Genomic DNA, 22,910 nt, shown 5'->3' with positions numbered 1-22,910 from the left:
TGACACATTTCTTGCACTTCTAGGGATTATGTTCAAATGATGTTTCGCCTGAAAATGTCATATTCCATGATTATACGTTGACCACTGGCTCTACGACAATATCTGAATTTGCTTAAAGCTAATTTTTACGATTAAAACCATAGGGGTAGTAGGGGCAATATGAACATACGGGGCAATATGAGCCACCCTCATTTTGAGCTTATTGACAAGTTTTATCATGTAAAAGTTATATGATCTTTAAGAGGATGCTACATATATGCATCAACGTGAAAACCGCATTAAAATTCAATTCAAACATGAAAATACACTTGAAAATGTATATTTTCGCTGCATAGGCAAAATTATTATAAGATTTGAAGTTTATAAATAAGGTTTTGACACAAAACTGATTAAAATACAGGTCAAAAATACACCACAATCAAAAGATATATTAAAATTGAATATTGTACACACATGTTTGTATTGATACAAATCTGAATTTAACATAAAACTTTTTTTTTTCCCAAAACCAGTCTCTATGGGGCAATATGGGCATACCTGTACAGAGCAAGATATCAGGCCTTAAAATACGAACAAGTTCAAATTTCAGTTGTCCAATACAAGAATATTATCATATATGTAAGATTCATTACGGAAAAATTACAACAGCGCATTACTGCGATTGAAACAGAAAAAATGACCATTGGCCAATTGAAATGTGGCTGTTCAAACGGTGAAGAGTGGCAAATCGGTTTGGTCCGCTGTTGTGCGGTTTTTAATTTTATTTGGTATGGAATACTCTAAACTGGTGTAGGAATATCATATTCTTCCATATTACGATACTTTTTCGCCTAAATAAACGTTTTGAATGGGTGGCCCATACTGCCCCAAATGGTGGCTCATATTGCCCCGTATAGTCGGGAACACACATTGAAATCAATACATTTTCAAAAGTGCATTCCAACAATTTCCAAACGCATTTTTCGTCATTCATCGACGTTTATGAAAGGTAACATTCTCTAGTATAAGTCAACTACATTTGAATGATGTTTTTTTGAGCTTTTCAGCGCTTTTCGGAACGATTTCCTTAGGTGGCCCATATTGCCCCGATCACCCCTATCCGTTTTTAAACATCTCTGGTTCAGGCAGAAACTATTTTGATGATTTTTGCAATGCATTTGGGCGACTCTTAATCATCGAGATTACCTTGTTCTTAATACAGTTGGCAATACCGCCCCAACTACTGTGAATCTTCTCAAATTATTAATGTAGATAGGCTAGAGTTACAGTATCCCCCCGCTTATCCGGACCTCACTAATCCGACGACTCGTTAGTCCGGATCTCGCTAATTCGAAAGTATAAAAACACCCATTTAAACACATTATGCTATCAGTTTTCAAATTTTTGCTGTGATTTTGTTTTGATTCATTTGTATGGATTTGAAAGTCGGATTAATGAGATAAACCTCGATAAATCACCCATACATTTGTCGGAACAGCGGGGGTATGCTGTATATAAAAGTCTTGGTTAATAACAATTTGTGCTGAAAAATGAGTAATTTTGTCTTTAAACTTTACATTACGTAACTACAAAATTATAAGAAAACACGATGATACTTTAAATTATGTTGTCCATATACATTTTTCAGTTGTATTATATTTTATATTATTGTATAATAGCCCATTTACACTGTTGTTAATCATTCCCTCGTAATAATAATGTGAATATAATGCTCACTTATCTCATAATCAACGTTGGCTGTCTTGCCCCATATGGCGATCTTGCCCCACTTTCCCCTACATCTCAAGGCAGAATTACTGCTAGATATCAAAATAATCTATCAAGTAATACAACTACAATTCACGAACCATTCGGAATGGAATAAAGAGTTTGTTTGGTTATACCATTATATGGAACGTTTTTTTGTTTTCTTTTATTCACAACTCAAGAAATGAAATTCCACATACATGAGCGATCATCAAATTATGTATCGTAATCCGTAATTTCTTCATCACTGACTGCACCATCAGGTGACTTTTTGTCCGCTTTTGATCCACTTTTTGTCTTCGGTAGGTGTATCTTCATATGCGTTCGCAGGTTGCACTTCCGATAGAAAGCACGGCCGCAAATTTCGCAAGCAAACGGCCTATCCGGTAAATGTTTCTTGAAATGCTTGTTAAGCTCACCACTGAAAATAAATTCGAATTATATTTAGGCAATAACATGTGCGGAACTAATCGTTACGTACTTGGTGTAGAACAAGTGATCACACTCAGAACATTTGATCTGCGGTTCCTCGAAGTGGTTTCGCTTGTGGCGGGCCAGCGATGTCATTTGACGGTACGATTTGTTGCATATCGTACAGATGTATTTCCGTTCCCCGGTGTGGATTGCCATGTGCTGTTTCAAACTTTTCACATAGATGTACTGCTTGTCGCAGAGTTTACATTTGTACCACTTGGTCCGTGTGTGGATGTTCACGTGGGTGAAAAAATTACTCCTTCCAATGAACGTTTTCGCACAGTACGAGCACTGATACCTTGAGGTGAAAAAAATGTAATTACAACTATTCATAACTGCTAGGGAAAACAATATCAACGTTAATTACTTGCGATCATTGTTGTGGTTTCGAATATGCTCGCGTAACACCGTGAAGAACTTTCCACAAATGGGACACATCTTAGGGCGGGGTTTGTACTTCTTCGGCTCATGATTAATTTTTGGTCTTCCACGCTTTTTGTCCGAGGAAGGCGACAACTTTTTCTTCTTTAATTTCAAAGTGGGTGGGCCTCGCTTTTTGGCTGTCGATAATTCCGTTTTTTTCTCACTCGTGTTCAATCTTGGTCGACCACGCTTTCTCTTTGGAGGTTCCTCCGGTTCGGTGTAAGATAATTCATTGATGGGGAGCGTTCTAACTTCAACCGTTTCAAACTTCAGTGTTTGATCTAGGTTCCAACTTTTACAGATATTGTCTGTAGATTCTTCTTTCAAGGTAAACGATACTTCTGGTTGGGCATCATGTGTTCCGCCAAATAATTCCAAAATTCGTAGTTGATAGATTTCGTTATTATTGACGCATGTTATGTAGAACCGATGCCATTGCTTTATCTGATTTTTACATACTATGCAAATGTATGGGTATGAACAATCTTCGGTTTTAAAAATCTGTAATTTAGAAGTACGATTACTTAAAAACATTTCCAAAGCTATATTCAAAATTTGTATCAGTGTATACAACAAAGAGTAGAAGGTTATGCAATGAATTTGTGTTTGTATACTTTAGGATCATCAAATAATTTTAATATGTGAATGGGAAAAAATTTGAAGGCGAAGCAGCTTGGTCATCTCAACCATTTTTGGAATTTTGCACTTGTTAGAAGCGAAATACAATTCATAATACACAGGATTTTGTTTTTACACGATTTTTTTTCGCTCGTATTTTTGAACGTGTACTTCAATTTGCCACCAAACTCTTCGCAACATGTTTCAAAAAATCCAGAATAATTCAAAGAAAAATCACATGATAATGAATATACGTTAAACATTTAGGATGAGTGGAAAATTGAGAAAATGTAAATAGTGTAAAAACAGAATCCAGTGTAATTATTATCGACAACCACATATGGCCCTATTATCTATCCACAATGCATTATCCGAAAATATTGGGGTGAAGTTAGCAAAATGGTAATAAGAGTAGCACATTACAATTCCTGTTTGCACTATGCTAATGTTGTCAATGATTGAATAGTTCCATATTTTTGTCGAACAGAACATTCTGAACCGGAACATGATAATCGAAAGCACTATTATAGTGTGTGTGTATCTTTTTTTTTGGTCACGTTTGCGGAAAAGCCATCAGAATCCGAGTACCAACCTCACACACAGCACATTTACAGCAAAGCACATTTTTTTTTTCCTAAACAATGGAGGGGGAATCTGCTCAACAGACATCCTGGGTTGACCAGGAAGTGCTGGGTTAGGGGCCACCTCCAATGAGGGAGGCAGGGCTGCATCCCCTGACCAGCTAAACCGTTTCCATTGCCGCTAAGCCCATCGTCCCTTCGGTACAACCAGAAAGTAATGCTTCAAAGGGGGCCAGTGCATGACGCACCCTCGAGGTTAGCTGCGTGTCCTTGCAGCATCGAACATCGTGACTCGCTTTTTAGAAGAACACCATGGTATCGTGCCAGCGCATTGCCGGCTTTCCAGGTGGCCTTACCACGCCCTATGTCCTCGGAAGGTGGGCAGGGTCGACTTCGCGCCTGCTTCCCTCTGCACGACTGGTATCAAGAATGATGATGCCGCGTGCACCCCAAATTGACCTTTCTGCGATAGGGCCTATTCGCCAGCACACCAGGGACTCTGCCGACGCGAGGCCTACGCCTGCCCCAGCCTTGACGAGGACCCCTTTTCGTCCTCGGGTTCGGAACCCGCCTGGTTGACCGACGCCGCGAAAGCGGCGATACCATGTTGTTCTTCGCGCGGCCACTTGTTTGATAAAAAGGATCGAGTTCGACCACAGGGCACCGGAATGACCCATGAAGCCGACTCCGATCCCTTGACCACCTCTTATTTGCGCCTGAACTAGCCATCGCTTGAGTCCACGCGCCACCTTCTGTGTAGCTCCGAGACGATTTGGGCGATAGCCGATAAAACGGCGTTCCAGCCAACTTCATCTTTACACATCCTCCGAACTAGGTTGTCCGGGGTAGTGTCCAGACCACATGTGGCAAGCATGTGGTCACGCATTGCGCGAAAACGTGAGCACACGAACAACACGTGTTCCGCTGTTTCCTCTAAACCTGCGCGCACCAAACACTTCGTGGGAAGTTATCAAGCCGGCTCCGTTGACGGCCGCGCGACAAGGGACCAGTTCTTTACTGTACGGCAAATCTCTTCAACATGCCGTTCATACCAGGCCCCAACGCGCCAGCCGTCCGTGGATGTCAAGGCGGCATACGACAGTATAGACCGCGTAGAGCTGCGGAAAATTATGGATGAGAACAGCTTCCCTGGAAGCTTACCAGACTGATCAAAGCAACGGTGGATGGTGTGCAAAACTGTGTGAAGATTTCGGGCGAACACTCCAGTTCGTTCGAATCGCGCCGGGGACTAAGACAAGGTGATGGACTTTCGTGCCTGTTGTTCAACATTGTGCTAGAAGGTGTCATGCGGAGAGCCGGGTGTAACAGCCGGGGTACGATTTTCAACAGATCCAGTCAATTTATTTGCTTCGCGGATGACATGGACATTGTCGGCCGAACATTTGCAAAGGTGGCAGAACTGTACACCCGCCTGAAACGTGAAGCAACAAAAGTTGGACTGGTGGTGAATGCGTCAAAGACAAAGTACATGCTTGTGGGCGGAACCGAGCGCGACAGGGCCTGCCTGGGGAAGCAGTGTTACGATAGACGGGGATCCCTTCGAAGTGGTCGAGGAATTCGTCTACCTAGGATCCTTGCTAACGGCTGCCAAAAACGTTAGTCGTGAAATACGAAGGCGCATCATCTGTGGCAGTCGGGCCTACTACGGGCTCCAGAAGAACTGCGGTCGAAAAGATTCGCCACCGCACCAAATGTGCCAAGACGCTAATAAGACCGGTTGTCCTCTACGGACATGAAACATGGACAATGCTCGAAGAGGACTTGCAAGCACTCGGAGTATTCGAGAGACGGGTGCTTAGGACCATCTTTGGCGGTGTGCAAGAAGACGGTGTGTGGCGGCGAAGAATGAACCATGAGCTCGCCCAACTCTACGGCGAACCCAGTATCCAGAAGGTAGCTAAAGCCGGAAGGGTACGATGGGCAGGACATGTTGCAAGAATGCCGGACAGCAACCCTGCAAAGATGGTGTTCGCTTCCGATCCGGCAGGTACAGACGGCGTGGAGCGCAGCGAGCGAGATGGGCAGACCAGGTGCAGAACGACTTGGCGAGCGTGGGGCGTATCCGAGGATGGAGAGATGCGGCCTCGAACCGTGCATTGTGGCGTCAAATTGTTGATTCAGTGTTATCTGTTTAGATGTTAACTAAATAAATGAATGAATTGCAATAACCAGACCCAACAATGAAAGCTTTGATTGCAGTACTCAAATTCAACGGCTGGACCTGATGGACCACAGGCCGAAAGTTTTTTTTTCATTCCATGTTGTTGCTAGTTCTCAAGAAGCAACTCCAATTTAAGACGGAAGAAGAAAAGCAGATGTTTCGGCGGCGGTAATCAAACGGAAATGTAAATCAAGCCAAAAATAGAATCACGATGGTGGAACATCAAGTGGCAACGGTGGTAGAAAGGACTGATTTTCTTGATTTTACCAGCGTTTCTTTTAATTTCACCAACGATTTTTTTTTGGGTGTAGAGATATTTTTGGATGAGTTTTCGAAGGAATTTCCCTGAATTTGTCCTTGGAGTAATTTGTGAAGTGGTTCTTGAAAAAAATTTCGGAAGGATTCCTAAACAAATTTCGGAAGAATTAATTTCCAGAATGATTTATTTGTGAACAAGTTTCCGGGAGAACTCTTAGAAGAATTTTTGGGAAAGATTTTTTGGAAGAAATTTCAGATGAATGCGTGTAAGATTTTCTGGGTCTAGATATCGCGGATTTAATTTCCATAAGAAGGTCTTCAAGAATTCCTAGACAAATTTCTGGAAGAATTCCTGAAAGGTGGGTTTAGTTGAATTTCATGTCAATATTGTCAATTTCAGATGGAATTCAGAATAAATATTTATTTGTTTATTTATTAAAATAATTCAACTGACAATGAATGTCTAAATGAATATTAGGCTGTGAACCATTCCACCGATTCATTTAACTTTTAGTTAAAATTTGACACTTTGATGGTTATTTTCTCATCGTGGTTAAAATTTTACTCCGAAGCCGACCCATTTGAGTTTTGACAGATTGATAGTTATTCGGAACGAAATGGATTTGGCGCCAATTTTCTCGCGAACAAAGTTTAACTATCGAACTGTCAAATCTAACCATGCTCCGGAGCATGGTTATTTTTAACCACAGCGAAATAACCATCGAACTGTCAAATTTCAACTAAAAGTTAAATGAATCGTTGGAATGGATCACAGCCTTAGTTAAACTAATTGGTTACGGTCAGCGGTACGGAAAAAGTCTAGTAACCGATGACGAAACACGTCAACTGATGAATTAAAGTCAAAAATATCGAAGAATTCGTTGAAGCGGCGACTGATGAATCGAATTGGTTCGTGTAGTGCATAGTTGCTAGTCTGTGGTTCTAGAAGCAAAAATAGACGTTGACGAAGAGGTCTTTCAGGTGCATATAGATTTAACTGCGACAGTAGTGCTGGACAATCTATGTGACCCGTGAGCAGCTTCCCAGCAAACGTAGCTTGAGTGGCGATCCGTCTAAACTCTAGTGGTTCGATGCTAATCAACCGGCACCGCTCCTCGTACGATGGCAAGTTCGTCGGATCACGCCATCTTAGGGATCGAAGAGCGTATCGTAGAAACTTCTGTTGAACGGCTTCGATTCTAGCGATCCATGTGGTCTGGTAAGGGCAACAAACAACAGCGGATGATTCCAGTATTGATCGCACAAGGGAACAGTACAGTGATCTAAAGCATAACGGATCACGGAATTCACCGGCAATTTTGAAAATAAAACCCAATTGACGATAAGCTCGGGCTACAATGTCATCGTAGTGAGGTCTGTATGTAAGTCCGCTATCCAGGATAACGCCAAGATCCTCAATGTGCTGAACGCGAGTGAGCGATCGTCCAGACAGGACATATGGTTAGTGCGTCGAATATGATTAGTGCGTCGAATATGATTAGTGCGTTTTCCGGTGATATGAAATGATGTTGCATTTTTCAATACTTAAGGGAGCTTCTACAAATTACGTAACGCTTAGAGGGGGGAGGGGGGTTTGAGCAAAGTGTGACGATCCATACAAAATTTTTAGATGTTTCATACAAAAAGTGTGACATAGGCGGGAGGGGGGGTTGAAAATGCCCAATTTTTGCGTTACGTAATTAATGGACTTTCCCTAAGGTCACTCCTGACGGAATCCAAGTTTAAAAGTGCTCGCGTTTTCGGGGGCACACTACTCGATTTAGAGGCGGCGCACAACTGTCATTTTTGTTGATTTAGCTTTGCTGCGTCGCAGCATGCGTGCAATAAACGATGCAATAATGCGAAAACGCAAGCACTTTTAAACTTGGATTCCGTTAGGAGTGACCTGAAGTCCATGAGATTTCTTGAGCACCAGTCCGCAAAAATATATAACATATTTTGCAGTTCGTTGCAGTCTGTCAGGTTTTTTATAACGTTATAGATTTTTGAATCGTCTGCGTAGAAGAGGCGGCAGCCTTGTGACAACAGCATGAAAATATCATTAATAAAGATCGAGAACAGTAGCGGGCCCAGATTGCTGCCTTGAGGTACTCCGGATTTGTTTGCGAAAACTTCTGATTCTGACGTGCCAATTTTCACACGCATCGAACGATTCTGCAAATATGACCTAAACCAATCGGTAGCCGTTGATGAGACGCCGAGTAACATCAGCTTAGCAAGCAAAATTTCATGGTCCACAGTTTCGAAAGCGGCTTTCAGATCCATATATGCTGCATCAACCTGCCATCCAGAATCCAAACAACGCAGGCAGCTGGACGTAAATTGAACCAAGTTCGTAGTAACCGACCGCTTCGGATAAAAACCGTGTTGATCGAAATCAATGTAGTTTTTAAAACACGCAAATAAATCGTCATGCATGATAATTTCAAACAACTTCGAACAGGCAGGCAGAGATGTGATTCCGCGGTAATTGAGAATATTCCGCTTATCTCCCTTTTTATGCACCGGAAATACGAATGTTTCCAGTGTGAAGGAAACTCGCTTTGCAGTGCCGAAAGCTGGAAAATTCTCGCAAGTGGGCGGCAGAGATTTATAGCACAACGTTTCAAAACTGATTATGGAATCCCATCTGGGCCGGTTGTGAAGGAGAGCTTCAGTTTGCGCATTGCGGCCATCACCATGTCTTCAGTAATGCGGGGAATGTCAAAATGCATCATCACGTGGCGTCCCGTCAATGGCACGTAACACTTGCACCGGCGAGGCAGTGAAATTGTGAAACACTTGCTTGAAACACTCGCCCGACAAGAACAGATTACATATCTCTTTTTCGGTATCTGCTGTGTCATTTCCAAGAAACATAGAACAAGGAAACCCTGATTCCTTCCGTTTGGATTTAACAAACGACCAAACGTTTTTTGGGTTCTTACATAGGTTTGCTTCGGTTTGTCTCACGTGTCGATTGTAGAGGAAATGGTTGTACTTCTGTAACGATTACTTGCGAAATTGAATAGTTGTTTGGAATATGGTGAGCGATAATTGCAGTATTTACGGAGAGCAGCTGAACGCTGGCGTTTCAGTGCGCGTAGGCGTGAATTCGACCATGGAGGTTTCTGCGGGGGTCGTCTGGTTGGAACAGTGTTGAGAAATACATCTTCCAGCGCAATACTAAAGAAATCCACTGCATCATTGATACTGTTAGTCGATTCAATAAATTGCCAATCAATTACCGCAAGCGCATCATTCAGTGCAGCATAATCGGCCCGTAGAAAGTCAAGAGAGTAACATTCAGATGGCGACGAATGACGAATCGGATCAGGTAGAGTAAAAGACACTTCGAGAGCAGGGTGGTCGGCATCTAAACTGATCAGTGGTTCGACTGGTAGGGAAATGTGTGTGCTCGGTAATGCGGGATCATTCGCCAGGACTAGATCTAGCAATCGTCCGTTTCGGTTCGGAATGGAATTCACTTGAGTGAAACCATTAAAGTTAAATCCATCCAACAGAGTACAGCATGCCACCGGCATATGCGAAAGCAGTGGATCTATCACAGGTATGTCGTTGAAGCGCCATTGTAATCCGGCTTGGTTCTTCTTCTTCTTCTAATTGGCATTACATCCCCACACTGGGACAGAGCCGCCTCGCAGCTTAGTGTTCATTAAGCACTTCCACAGTTATTAACTGCGAGGTTTCTAAGCCAGGTTACCATTTTTGCATTCGTATATCATGAGGCTAACACGATAATACTTTTATGCCCAGGGAAGTCGAGACAATTTCCAATCCGAAAATTGCCTAGACCGGCACCGGGAATCGAACCCAGCCACCCTCAGCATGGTCTTGCTTTGTAGCCGCGCGTCTTACCGCACGGCTAAGGAGGGCCCCGGCTTGGTTGTAGTCGCCGAATAGGGGCGCCGGAGAGTGTGGGCCTAAACTAGTAGAAATTGAGGCTAACGAATCCACATGTTCACGGATAATAGTGCAGTCATTTTTCCTGTCAGGAGGAAGGTAAACTGCGCCTACGGAGAGAGTGTCTCGTGGAAGAGTCCTCGTGGTAATTTCAGTAGAGTTTGCGAAGTAATTTATGAAGTGTTCTTGGAGAAGTTTTTGGAGGAACTCCAGAGAAAATTTCACGAGAAATGCTATGAGCAATTATTAAAGAAGTTACATGACTTCTCGGGGATCTTCTGAGCAAACATCTCGAAGCATTTATATAGGAACTTCCGATAGAATTTCTGAAGATTACCGGAAGAGATCCTGAAGGCACTTCCGCAGATATATCTGGAGCAATTTCTTGTGGAGATTTCGTAGGAATTCTCCGAGGAACTTCCAGATGAATTCTCGAAGAAACTTTCTTACGAATTCCTGGATGAATTCCCGGGGAAACTTTTGGACAAATTCCTGAAGAAATTTCTGAACAAATTGCAGGATGAATTCTTGGAGGTTATTCCGAAGGAATTCCTGGAGGAACTTCCGGAAGAATTCTTGGAGGACCTTACGGAGGAATTTGTGAAAAAACGAAAAAAGATAGAATCACTGTCTTCGACCAGAGGTCGCACAGACTGAACACTTAATATTTAGCATGAGACAACGGACAAGGACATTTACACAACACCCAGTGGACCAGTGGAGAATTTTTTCCTTTACCCACACTCCACAGCACATGCGTTTAGACGGTTGACGTCACTAACCGCACGGCCACGAAGCCCACAAGGATCTTCCGGAGGAATTCCTGGAGGAACTTCCGGAGGAACTCCTGGAGGAACTTCCGGAGGAATTCCTGGAGGAACTTCCGGAGGAATTCCTGGAGGAACTTCCGGAGGAATTCCTGGAGAAACTTCCGGAGGAATTCCTGGAGAAACTTCCGGAGGAATTCCTGGAGAAACTTCCGGAGGAATTCCTGGAGGAACTTCCGGAGGAATTCCTGGAGGAACTTCCAGTGAAATTCTTGACGGAAATTCCTGAAAGATTCCTGGGTGAACTTCCGGAGGAATTCCTGGAGGAACTTCTGGAGGAACTTCCGGAGGAATTCCTGGAGGAACTTCCGGAGGAATTTCTGGAGTAACTTCCGGAGGAATTTCTGGAGTAACTTCCGGAGGAATTCCTGGAGGAACTTCCGGAGGAATTTTTGGAGGAACTTCCGGAGGAGTTCCTGGAGGAACTTCCGGAGGAATTCCTGGAGGAACTTCCGGAGGAGCTCCTGGAGGAACTTCCGGAGGAGTTCCTGGAGGAACTTCCGGAGGAGTTCCTGGAGGAACTTTCGGAGGAGTTCCTGGAGGAACTTTCGGAGGAGTTCCTGGAGGAACTTTCGGAGGAGTTCCTGGAGGAACTTTCGGAGAAGTTCCTGGAGGAACTTCCGGAGGAGTTCCTGGAGGAACTTCCGGAGGAGTTCCTGGAGGAACTTCCGGAGGAGTTCCTGGAGGAACTTCCGGAGGAGTTCCTGGAGGAACTTCCGGAGGAGTTCCTGGAGGAACTTCCGGAGGAGTTCCTGGAGGAACTTCCGGAGGAGTTCCTGGAGAAATTTCCGGAGGAATTTTCGGAGCAATTACTGGAGCAGTTTTCAGTGAACTTCCTGGCTAAATTCACGGTGGAATTTGTGGAAGAATTTCGGAAAATTTGTATTACTTAAAATAAGCTCACGCCGACCCACGCCGCCATCACTTCCCGGAACACCTTTAACCGGATTTTGGAGGTCCCAACGTTCAGTTTCCATTTTCAATATTGAAAAAAAAAACACATACAGTCATCACCTCAATTTGTCGAGCTGAGTCGATCAGTATATAAAAATCGGCCCTCCGGGCCTCCTATCGAAATTTTTTTTTGAAGCAATATTATAGCCTTGACGTACACTTAATGTACGAGAAAGGCAAAAAACAAAAAAAAACGATGGCATGATTATTGGGAGCATTAGTTCTTCTTTTTCTTCTTCTTATTGGCATTACATCCCTACACTGGGACCGAGCCGCCTCGCAGCTTAGTGTTCATTAAGCACTTCCACAGTTATATATCCACGTAGGTATATCATGAGGCTAACACGATGATACTTTTATGCCCAGGGAAGTCAAGACAATTTCCAATCCGAAAAATGCCTAAACCGGCAACGGGAATCGATCCAAGCCACCCTCAGCATGGTCTTGCTTTATAGCTGTGCATTTTACCGCACGGCTAAGAAGGGCCCTTTATGCTAATTATCTACGATTAAAAGGAAGTTATCCTTTTTTGACCCCATGTGACCCAGGGGACGCTCTCGATAAAACTGTCCCCATGGAGCAAATACATCTACACACACAAAATAGAGTATAATGCATCTGTCCTCTAAATTTAATGCAAATCAGTTGAAAAACAAGAGAACAATGATTCTAACTGCATAAAAAAACCTTGGTGTAAAATAAGATTTCGGCTACGTAACGCTTCACGACAAGAGAGCCTTTCAAATAAACGATTGAAAAAAAAAATCGTGATATCCGGAACTCACCTGAATTGGCAAATACTGCAGAACAAGTTGTTCAATGCTTGTCTCTGAAGATTCTTCCGCATTTCCACTTTCAATATTGCGGGAATACACATTATCAGGGCCCTCTTGCAGGCACAATCTACACAGCCGTTCCACTTCCATTGAACTTTTGTAGATGAAGCTTCTAAAAAATATGTGCAATTGATTGGAATTTTGGAACGTATTTTATTCGGAATTTGTATTGCTTCTTTAAAAATAAATATTACCTACCTTATCTAAAACAATTTTATTTTTCTTCCTAGGAGTCCAGGCTATTTATTCTGAATTTCTGATCGGCACCACACAGAATATGCACCATCAGCAATAATCTTTACCAAACAGTTTCAAAACGTCAATGCCTCTACTGTTTAGACTGTTTATGTTCATGTGTGTTGAAAAATTACCTATGTCGATTATATCGACTTCTGTTTATGAATGAAATTGCCGAAACTGCATTTTTTATGAATGTGTTCATCAAACACACATACGAAGCCTGCACCTCCGAACCGACGAACAAGACAAAGCGAACAGAATATAAACAAAACCACGCGCGAAGTGAAGCCGTTGTTGTGTTATTCCAAACCTCCAAACAGAAAAGTGCTATAAAATAAGAAAATAATAATGGAACTCCTATCGGATGAAGGTCTCCGTCTGGACGGGCGGCGAGCCAACGAACTGCGTCGCATTCAGTGCAAATTGGGGGTATTCAGCCAGCCGGATGGAAGCGCCTACATTGAGCAGGGCAACACCAAGGTGTTGGCCGCCGTTTACGGCCCACATCAAGCTCCGGCGAAAAAGAGCAGCCACGAAGAGGTCATCGTCAACTGTCAGTACAGTATGGCCACCTTCTCCACCGGCGAGCGGAAACGGAGACCCAGAGGTGACCGGAAAAGTCAAGAAATGACAATCCATCTCCAGCAAGCGCTGAGTGCGGCCATCAAGACGGAACTGTATCCGAAATCGCAGATCGATGTTTACATAGAGGTGCTGATGGCAGATGGCGGCAATTACTGTGCTTCGGTCAACGCAGCCACCCTGGCTCTCATCGATGCGGGTATCTGTCTGAAGGAATACGTTTGCGCTTGCACAGCCTCGCTGGCCGGTAAGATACCTCTGATGGATGTGTCCAATTTGGAAGAAATGAGCGGAGGACCAACATTGACGGTAGCATCACTGCCCAGCAGCGGGAAGATTGCCTTTATGGAAATGTCCCAACGATTCCATCTCGATCATCTACCCAAGGTGTTGGAAACGGCCCTGCAGGGATGCCGAGAAGTTCAGAAAATCATCGACCAAGCTGTCAGGGAACACGTAACCCAGCTGGGACAGGCAGGGGATTGGGGTAGTTTAGCGAAATAAAGGTTGAAGCTTTTTTAACGGTTTAACGATTTGTTAATGAAGCGTTTATTAATGATATATGTCTCTTCTACTTAGTTTCTAAAGAGCTGGTAATAATGTCCATCAGTTGCTTCTTTCGGTGCATAGCCTGCAATTTTGCAATCATGTCTTCCAATTGAGAACCACCCTCGAGGAATGCTTTCAGATTGTGCGTGGTCCCACCCTCGACTCTGTGGTCGGTAATGCGATCCTGGTTGTAGTTGTAAGTACGGATTTTTTCATTCCTTAGACTGCAACCAACTTGAGATTTTTTCAAGGACTGTGATGCGTTGAATTTACTTTCCAGTTCCTGCTGGGTAAGTTTGGCTAAAAGTTTCTGTTTGGCAATTTCTCTATTCTTGATTTGCGATCGATCCGTTTGACACTCAACTGCAATCCCTGTGGGGATGTGAAGAATTCGAACTGCGCTGTCGGTGGTGTTGACATGCTGACCTCCCGCACCGCTGGCACGTTTAGTCTCAATTTTTAAGTCTTTATCTTTGAGCTCGATATGAAATTCGTCCGGCCGTGGAATTACCGAAACGGTTGCAGTACTGGTGTGTATTCGAGCAGATTTTTCCGTGGTTGGCACCCGCTGTACCCGATGCACACCGGCCTCGAACTTGAGATACCGATAGGCATCCCTTCCACGCACGACGATGGATGCATGACGAATTCCTCCCAGTTCAGTGTTCTCGGTTTCGAGGACTTCGGTTTCCCATCCCTTGTACTCGATGAAGCCACAATACATATCAAATAATTCTCGTGTAAATAACATCGCTTCCTGGCCACCAACTCCAGCCGCAACTTCTAAAATGAGTGCATTGAAATCTTCTTCATCGTCCATCGATAAAATTCCGTCCATTATTTCGCCATCCAATTTACGAAGAATGTTGATGTACGCCTGAACAATAACACAATTGTGATCAGCAAACGAACTGACTGAAAACATATAAAAACTTACCTCTTTCTCCTCTCTCATCAACTGCAACATATCCTCGTCCTTTTCGGAACTCATCTCCTGCAGGGACTTGAGATTGTCCATAATTATCCGCCTTTGCTCGTACATCTCCACCACATGCGACAACAGTGCCATCCGCTTAATGTCCTTTTTGTCCAGCTGATCGGAAACTTTCAACGCATAGTACTCCAACCGGATGTTCTCCAAGTACTTTTGGATGCTTTCATCGGATATCTGGAATCCTTCGTCCGGCCGCTGTCCAATCGGAGGCACCAGCTGATGTGCGGCCGGGGGAAATCGAACTACAGAAGAGATTACACGATTTTTCGGAGCACTATAACGCGACGACGATGGGGCCAAGATGTTCCTACTTCGTAGAACACCACGCAGGCAACATACACGATTCAGAAACATTTTAGGTTGTTAGAAAACTAATTTTCATGTTCGTTTGTTCGCGAAATTTGAATATCGAGCGATTTCCGTGCCGTCCCGTTCGCGGATAACTCAAGATAAAATTTTCAAAACGACTTATCTGCTTTTGTAAACAAAAATTGAAACGACGATTTGACGAATCTGATAGCTCTCTCACGCAAACTAACACCATCAATAGGTAGGTGAAGGTTTCCGCTACCTGTTGATGGTGTTAGTTTGCGTGGGAGAGCTATCAGATTCGTCAAATCGTCGTTTAAATCTTTGTTTACAAAAGCAGATAAGTCGTTTTGAAAATTTTGTCTTGAACTTCGCATCAAGTCATTGAAAAAAAATTTATTGTCAAAGTCAGCTGTCTATGCCAGGGTCGAACTTTGATATAGGGGTGCCCGTTATTATGTCAATCGATTATTTTCTGCAAAAGCGATGTCATCAGCTCGGGGTTTTATTTACACAAAAGATATCGCTATAGTCAAGTTGAAAACCGAAATGGGGGACTATCGAAGTTGGATTTTTCTCGTAATCCGTATACGTTAAACCTAACGTGTATACGTTAAACCTAACATCGCCTGTAGTGCGCTAGTCTAATTAGGCCCTAATTAGACTAGCGCGCCACTAGCGAAGTTAGGTTTAACGTACGGGTTGCGAGAAAAATCCAACTTCGCTAGTCCCGTATTCCGGTTTTCAACTTAATCGAGTATATTTTAGTTACCAGATAAATGTCGAATTCGTTTTTAAACCTGCACGGACAGATAAATCAACCCAAACTTTGAGTTCAATATACGCACTATTGAGAATATCGCAGAAAAAATTTACCCAAAATTGGGTAGTTTTCCCTTTCTTTCCCATGATTGCTATCAAAACTAGAGCAAGATGCAAACATTCACCGAGGTTGTTTCAGCCCAAAATCCTAAATTTGAGTAAATTTAATATTATGTATTTTGCGTTGATCAAGGTCCGCTTTGGATAAATTAAAATCGGCTTTAAGTTAATCTTTTACATGGGATGGAAGGCAGACTACCTAGTGCCAGAAAAGTAAATATGTAGAATTTGGATGATAGGACCCAAACCACGGTTTTGAGTGCAAACAACCCACTTTTGGGTAGTTTTGGTTTTCAGTGTGGGTCAGTGCCAACCCGAACCCTGAATAAAAAAACATTTTCAGTTCCATATCTGTCATTGGATATGTTGGTGTAAAAGATATTTTAGTTACTACACTATAAAAAAAAATACACGAGAGGACCGTGTGTTCTACACATGAATTTGCGCATGTTGTCAATACAAATCAATATCACGTGTAAAACAGATGACATGGCTCATTCAAAACTGAGCATTTTTTTATAAACAAACCACACGGTATTAACGTGTAAAGCAAATCGAATTCGGTTGCTCGACTTGTCATATAGTCGCTTGTTTGATATATGATATCTAAGAATAATTGTGTTGATTTTCATTTGAATTGTGAGTGAATTTCGTGTTTTCTTTCACATTTTAATAATGATTGCATATCCGTCCGGATTCCGATTTCCGTCATCGGATCGAAATCCATTTCAAGAAACACAGTTTTCCTATAACTTCGACGAATCAACGGTGGAAATATAGAAAAACGTCTCGTTGGTTTTCGAACCTCTGACGGAAATTGATATCCGGACAGATAGAAAAAAAAATCAAGTTGGTAAAAATGTAATATCCACAGAGGGTGGTTGCATTTATGATTTTAAAAGAAGTTGAACCACACCAACTAATACTATTTTACGAGCTGAGGCCGGCGATTTTGTCTTTGAACAGGTGAGTGCTTTTATTTTCCGAAATCTGCAACCGGTAAATAAGGTTTTTATTATCCACACAGATCACAAAAAAAAATCAAGTTACCTACATCTAAAAGAGCTGCTGCCAGAGAACATGATCGGTTCGGTGCTTATTCCTGCTAGCAAGAAGCCGCCACGAAGTGCATACGTCGCAAAGGATAGTCGGAAGAGGCCGGTATTGACGATGCGTCTTCGCCGTTTTGAGTATAATTCCATCTTTTTTGATCCTGCTGCTACTAAAGCAGGAAGGGAACATGCAATCAATTAGAAAAAGTACCAAATTAGTATGCTCTGATGCAATTCAACATAAACGAGGAGCCACAGCAGGTCAGCCAGATTTTCCAGAGCAAGAAAATTTATTTTAAAATATTAATATTATCAATTTCCCACTTTTTTATTTGAAATCGTCGCAAAACAAATTGACGCCAAAATCGTCGCCAGCAGAAATAACCATAAGATCTGTCAAATCAACTGTGAACAAAATTTTATGTACTCAATAATCACATTATTTCCCAAAATTGAGCCCTGTTTTTAATGCAGATTGACATTATTTTCTAATAAAACTAACATAATTTTAGAATAAAGATGTTGGCGACGATTTTGATAGTGCCTAAAAAATGGTCGGCGCGTTTTGTTACCAAGGAAACAGACAATATATACACTGACAAAAATCCAATCATATCCATTATGTGTGGCACACATAAATTTTGACTATAGCATTTCCCACATAACGGCTATGAGAATTTGCATAACATATATGTGGAAACACACATAACCGTTATTAACTAATAACCTTTATGTGGATTCTCCTATATCGGGTGGTTATTAACACACACATAAAATTTATTTAAAAATTTCTTTAGATTTTTGCCAATAAAAATGTGTGGATTTTTATTAGTGTATGTATTAAATTAATGGGATTCAACCATATAACGAAAGTCGCATTCCGGATGGATTAAATTAAACGAAAACAAATTATTAAAAAGATGTGAAAAATCTACATTTCCTGTCGTTTAATTACAGTTCCGAAAAATATGGATTAATTTTTTTTGAGAATTCCTTCGTAGATTTATAAACGTTTATAAATATTTTTTTCAATTAGTTAAATCAAACATTATACTATACTTGTTTTTACTTAAGATAGCAGGTGAACTTCACTTTTTTCATTTATTTGGCAGGGTTGCATGTTCCACACATCTTCTGCCCTCCCGGTCACTCAACAATAAAATGTCCCTTCTTTTTTATTCATAAATTAATAAGTGCAAATTAATATAAAATCAGTTCACTATTTACCGATAATTGAAATTGAAAAATGTTGCGGCCTTTCGAAACATGCATGAACATGTCCGTTTTTATTGAAATAATGACACATGGAGGATCGTCTGAATCGTCAGAATGCATACTCAAATTCGTTTGAAGTAATTCATAACATGTTTTAGATAAACATATGACATCGTGGTGTATCAATTATATAATTTGCTATAAACATAGCCATTTGAACTGAGTTTGTGAAGAACATCTCAGTGATGTGGAATACATCAGACTTGATGGTGTAATTTGGAATGAAATATCAACATTCTGAAACACACGAGTCGAACGTGTATTTGTTATGGTTATTCATGGATGTGCATATCATATGGTAGTGTATCAATAATGAATTTGGATGTATACAATGACATTTGAACTGAGGATGTCAAGAACATCGTAGTGATGTGGATTGCACTAGAATTGATGGTGTAAGCTGATTGAAAATATCCATATTCCGAAAAACATGAATCGAACGTGTATTTTTTTATCAGTGTAGATAAATATTGTCGCTGTCGTCGCTGTCCGGAACATCTTTTGCTGGCGAGGATAGGGGAGCTAAATGTCAAGGAAGGAAAATCCATACGATTTGACAGGAATGTACCACACATGTTTCGGACAGCAGAACAAAGGGAACCGAAGCGACTATCTTTATCTAGTAACTAAAATATCTTTTGTTGGTGTGCGTAGCATCGCGTTTTTTTTGACGTAGAACTACGTCTGTCTTTTCTATATTGGGGTACACTTTACCATTGCAAAATTTGAAAATCGTCACGAAAATATGATAGACTTCGATCGTTAATATCTCAGCCGTTTCTCAATGGTTTTCAATTTTCTTGGACCATTCGATCAAGGAAGAGTCAACGCTTCATACCCGATGTACACTGAAGTCGTTTGTTACGCGGTTATTTCTACAGGAATGGTTTTCTATGCGATTTTTTTTTCACGCGAGTTTCTGGATTTCCGCGGTTCCTTCAGACATATTTTGGGATTTACGCGGTTTTTTTTACGTTGTTTTAATTTACGCGGCCCATATCTTCCGCGCAAAAACCGACTCTGGTGTGTTACAATATCTATGTGTATGATAATATTTACTATTAAAAACTTGCTAACAGTTTAGCATTTGGTTTCGGTGAATCAGTCAATCTCGTAAGTGCATCGCAAACTTCTTCTTCCATAGCACTACATTCCAACTAGAACTTGGCCTGCTTTTCAACTTTTTTTATTAACATTTCTTTAGTTATTCATTGAAAGTTTTTTTTTATGTCCGCCATTGCAGGGCTTTTAGCTGGTGCAGTTAGTTTATGCCTGGGTGGTGCGGATAGAATCGATTTGGTTGTCAAACTGAAGCCAAAATTTTCTATTGTGCCGGAGCCAAACATTGAAGATTGTGGTTATGTTCGTTTCTGATCTAATATTGAGAAGTATTGTTATTATTTTGGGAAAAAATAAAAATAAACTTTGTTTGAGTTTTGTATTCTTTGTAACAAATATTCTCACATTATATTTCGAGTGGAAAATTAGTGGGAATGCAACTAAAAAGCATTCGTTACGAAATTTCACGAGATTCAGCAGCTGATCGAAGCATGAATGTATGTAAACAATCGTAAAGTCATGTAGAGTCTAGCGCATTTGTGCGCTCTCATGCAGCGTGGAAAGAGAAATTCGAAGAGCGGGAAATGTTTGACAGCCAAGTAACTGCAAAATAATTTTGTTTATGGGAGTGATTTCAAAATATCCCTCTGCTCGCTTGAGCGCAGAAAAGCGGCTCTATCCGCAGTACCCAGGTTTATGCTAACTTAAACGTGCATTTTCCTTGGAAAGCTTGGGGGCGTTTGACTGTAGCTTCTTGGTTACGTTTGTTGATGCCAGTAGAGGGGCTCGGAATCCTCTTCGCTGCTGTAGTGAATGCGTTCTGGTAAACTTTCTTTGGCTCGTTTTTGCTGATTCGAAAGTGTCTGCCGGAGTAAACGCTAAGTCCGACGCAATTCAAGTGAAGGAATAATAATTATTATCAATAACGCCGTTGACAGCCCAGCTTTCGCAATGGGTTTTTCTGTAATGAGCCACCAGGGGTTTAGACTGACTTAGCGACGGGTGGTAAGTCTCTATAGCGTTGGTGATAGTTGCAGCTGTACACCATCAGCCAGGCTTGTGCTTTTCAAATTGTGTAATCGATTATCATTTAAATCTAGACCAACATTTGAAAAGGGCGTGACAGCCAACATTTATTCCTTCTGATTCTTTGTCCACATATGTAGCCATATATTCAAACGAAGAATTAGAAGGTATAAATTTTGGCTGTTACGCCCTTTTCAAATGATGTTGGTCTAGAAATGTAAACCTAATCAATACCAATTTAATGTCAACAATGAAGTTCAATCGGATGTTTGGCATTGTTACCAATGCTTTGAATCGAGATACAATTATCGAACGATTCTTACTCTCTAGCAAGTTTTTATCTATTGGTAATTTTGATATGTGAACGCTTGAGAGTGTTGTTCATCCTCGATTATTTGAAAATTTTATTTTTAACTTCATTTTAAAATGTTGGTCCAAAAATTATATACATCACCAGTTATGCTCACTCAATCTCAGGAGCACAGGATAAACAACGAAAGCAGATTCAGGCTGGACTTTAAAAACGCTTGCTTTGGTCTCATTGCACATAATAGTCTAGAACCTGTACATTACATACAGCTACGTAGTTCAACGTTATCTTTGCGTACAACCCGATTGGGCTGAACCTTTGAGTTTTTTTTATTCGAAACATATTGTACGTTGAATTGAGGACTGGACACGACGGTTTGAAATCGCCGGTTCATTTAATCGACGTTGAAATTGTCGGTCGATGAAAGAGTGAGAGAGCTACACGGTATGTTATTTGAATTGACACTTTCTATTCACTGCTCGCATTGGCGTAAAGCATACGGAAGATCCTTGCACTGTTCCCGCACTTTCATCGCTGTTTGTTTTGATTAATTTTGACAGCTTACCCACGTGCTTTTGCTGCCGACTCTGAGCTCGGCTGGGCGTCGCGACGTGTCGAAGGGTTGAATACGAAGCTTTTGCAAGTGAAAATATTGGCGAGAAAATTTGAAATATTTATAAACACTAGAATGGCCCAGCCTAGTATGGGGAGAAAAAAAAGTGGTCGAATTCTACGGGACACCCTCCAGAATTTTGGCTTTAGGTAAGAAAATCATTCTCTGAGCATTTCAGTCTGATCGGTTATTGCATAAGCTGGCGCAAGTGATTTGAAGTTAATGTGGGGGTTTCAGCCGAAATATATGGGAAAATACGCCTCTGTTACTATTTCGTACAGGAAATTGCATGGAATAGACCGATTGAGCCCAGATTTGCAGGAAATGAAGTTAACATGCCCATGAACAATTCGACATAAAATTCTACTATTACTAAGAGCATCATATTACCGGTCGCGAGCATTTTAATCACCCGCGCAGCGCTTTCATTTTAGTTTCATCGCTCGTTTCCGTATCGGTCACTATTTTCGGCTCTCAATTTGGTTGCTGTATTCCGTACCGGTGACGTTTGACAGTTGACAGTTCATCAAATAGCAGCGCTCTTATCGCGCTACCAAATTTGGTCACCTGTCAGTCGCGCTACTGTTATAGCAGCGCGTTTAGTAGCGACCGGTGAAGTGTCAAGTAATGATACTGCGCTGCCAAACGGCTTAAACTCACCACCGGTAATCTTGCTCTAAATAAACTTTAAAACAGTTTTTGGCTGATTTATTTGGAGTTGGGTTGAGCAAAAGATATTTTAGTTACTAGATAAAGATTGTCGCTTCGGTTCCCTTTGTTCTGCTGTCCGGAACATGTGCTGTCAAATCGTATGGATTTTCCTTCTTTGACATTTAGCTCCCCTATCCTCGCCAGCAAAAGATGTTCCGGACAGCGACGACAGCGACAATATTTATCTAGTAACTAAAATATCTTTTGGTTGAGCACTTTGAAATTCATTAATTGCAAGGACATTTTTCCTAGATTTGAACGGTGATTTGAAATAACCCAAGGCAAAAGTTCATTTGGAATCCATCCTTCGACTAAATCCACAATATTGTGATAAATAAAAGAGCAAAATTTTTGCCAACTGTGTAGGACATCTGCTGGAAGGTCGATAAATTATTTTATTCTAAACTATTCAGACACCCCTATCTGCAAAGCTTGCAACACCACGCACACATCCAAAACTTTGCGTTTATTATGCATTTTGTTTT

General features: G+C 41.5%; 3 protein-coding genes across 3 annotated transcripts; 1 reads left to right on the top strand and 2 right to left on the bottom strand.

The window, feature by feature from the left end:
- Positions 1–1,868: 1,868 nt before the first annotated feature.
- Positions 1,869–13,175, bottom strand: LOC134203820 (zinc finger protein 501-like). The gene is made up of 5 exons (XM_062678668.1): positions 13,022–13,175; positions 12,773–12,935; positions 2,588–3,144; positions 2,228–2,518; positions 1,869–2,167 (listed from the first exon to the last, which is right to left on the bottom strand). Exons 2-5 carry the CDS (start codon positions 12,911–12,913, stop codon positions 1,963–1,965), a joined length of 1,194 nt encoding a protein of 397 aa, XP_062534652.1. The 5' UTR covers positions 12,914–12,935; positions 13,022–13,175; the 3' UTR covers positions 1,869–1,962.
- Positions 13,176–13,263: 88 nt separating this feature from the next.
- Positions 13,264–14,206, top strand: LOC134203821 (exosome complex component RRP41-like). The gene has a single exon (XM_062678669.1). The coding sequence runs from the start codon at positions 13,412–13,414 to the stop codon at positions 14,147–14,149; it is 738 nt and encodes a 245-aa protein (XP_062534653.1). The 5' UTR covers positions 13,264–13,411; the 3' UTR covers positions 14,150–14,206.
- Positions 14,150–15,643, bottom strand: LOC134203819 (peptide chain release factor 1-like, mitochondrial). The gene is made up of 2 exons (XM_062678667.1): positions 15,132–15,643; positions 14,150–15,071 (listed from the first exon to the last, which is right to left on the bottom strand). The coding sequence occupies exons 1-2, from the start codon at positions 15,540–15,542 to the stop codon at positions 14,217–14,219; spliced, it is 1,266 nt and encodes a 421-aa protein (XP_062534651.1). The 5' UTR covers positions 15,543–15,643; the 3' UTR covers positions 14,150–14,216.
- Between the last annotated feature and the right edge of the window lie 7,267 nt (positions 15,644–22,910).

The sequence above is a fragment of the Armigeres subalbatus genome, unplaced genomic scaffold (genome assembly GCF_024139115.2).
Source record: "Armigeres subalbatus isolate Guangzhou_Male unplaced genomic scaffold, GZ_Asu_2 Contig245, whole genome shotgun sequence".
NCBI lineage: Eukaryota > Metazoa > Arthropoda > Insecta > Diptera > Culicidae > Armigeres > Armigeres subalbatus.
This window is presented reverse-complemented; position numbering and strand designations above follow the sequence as displayed.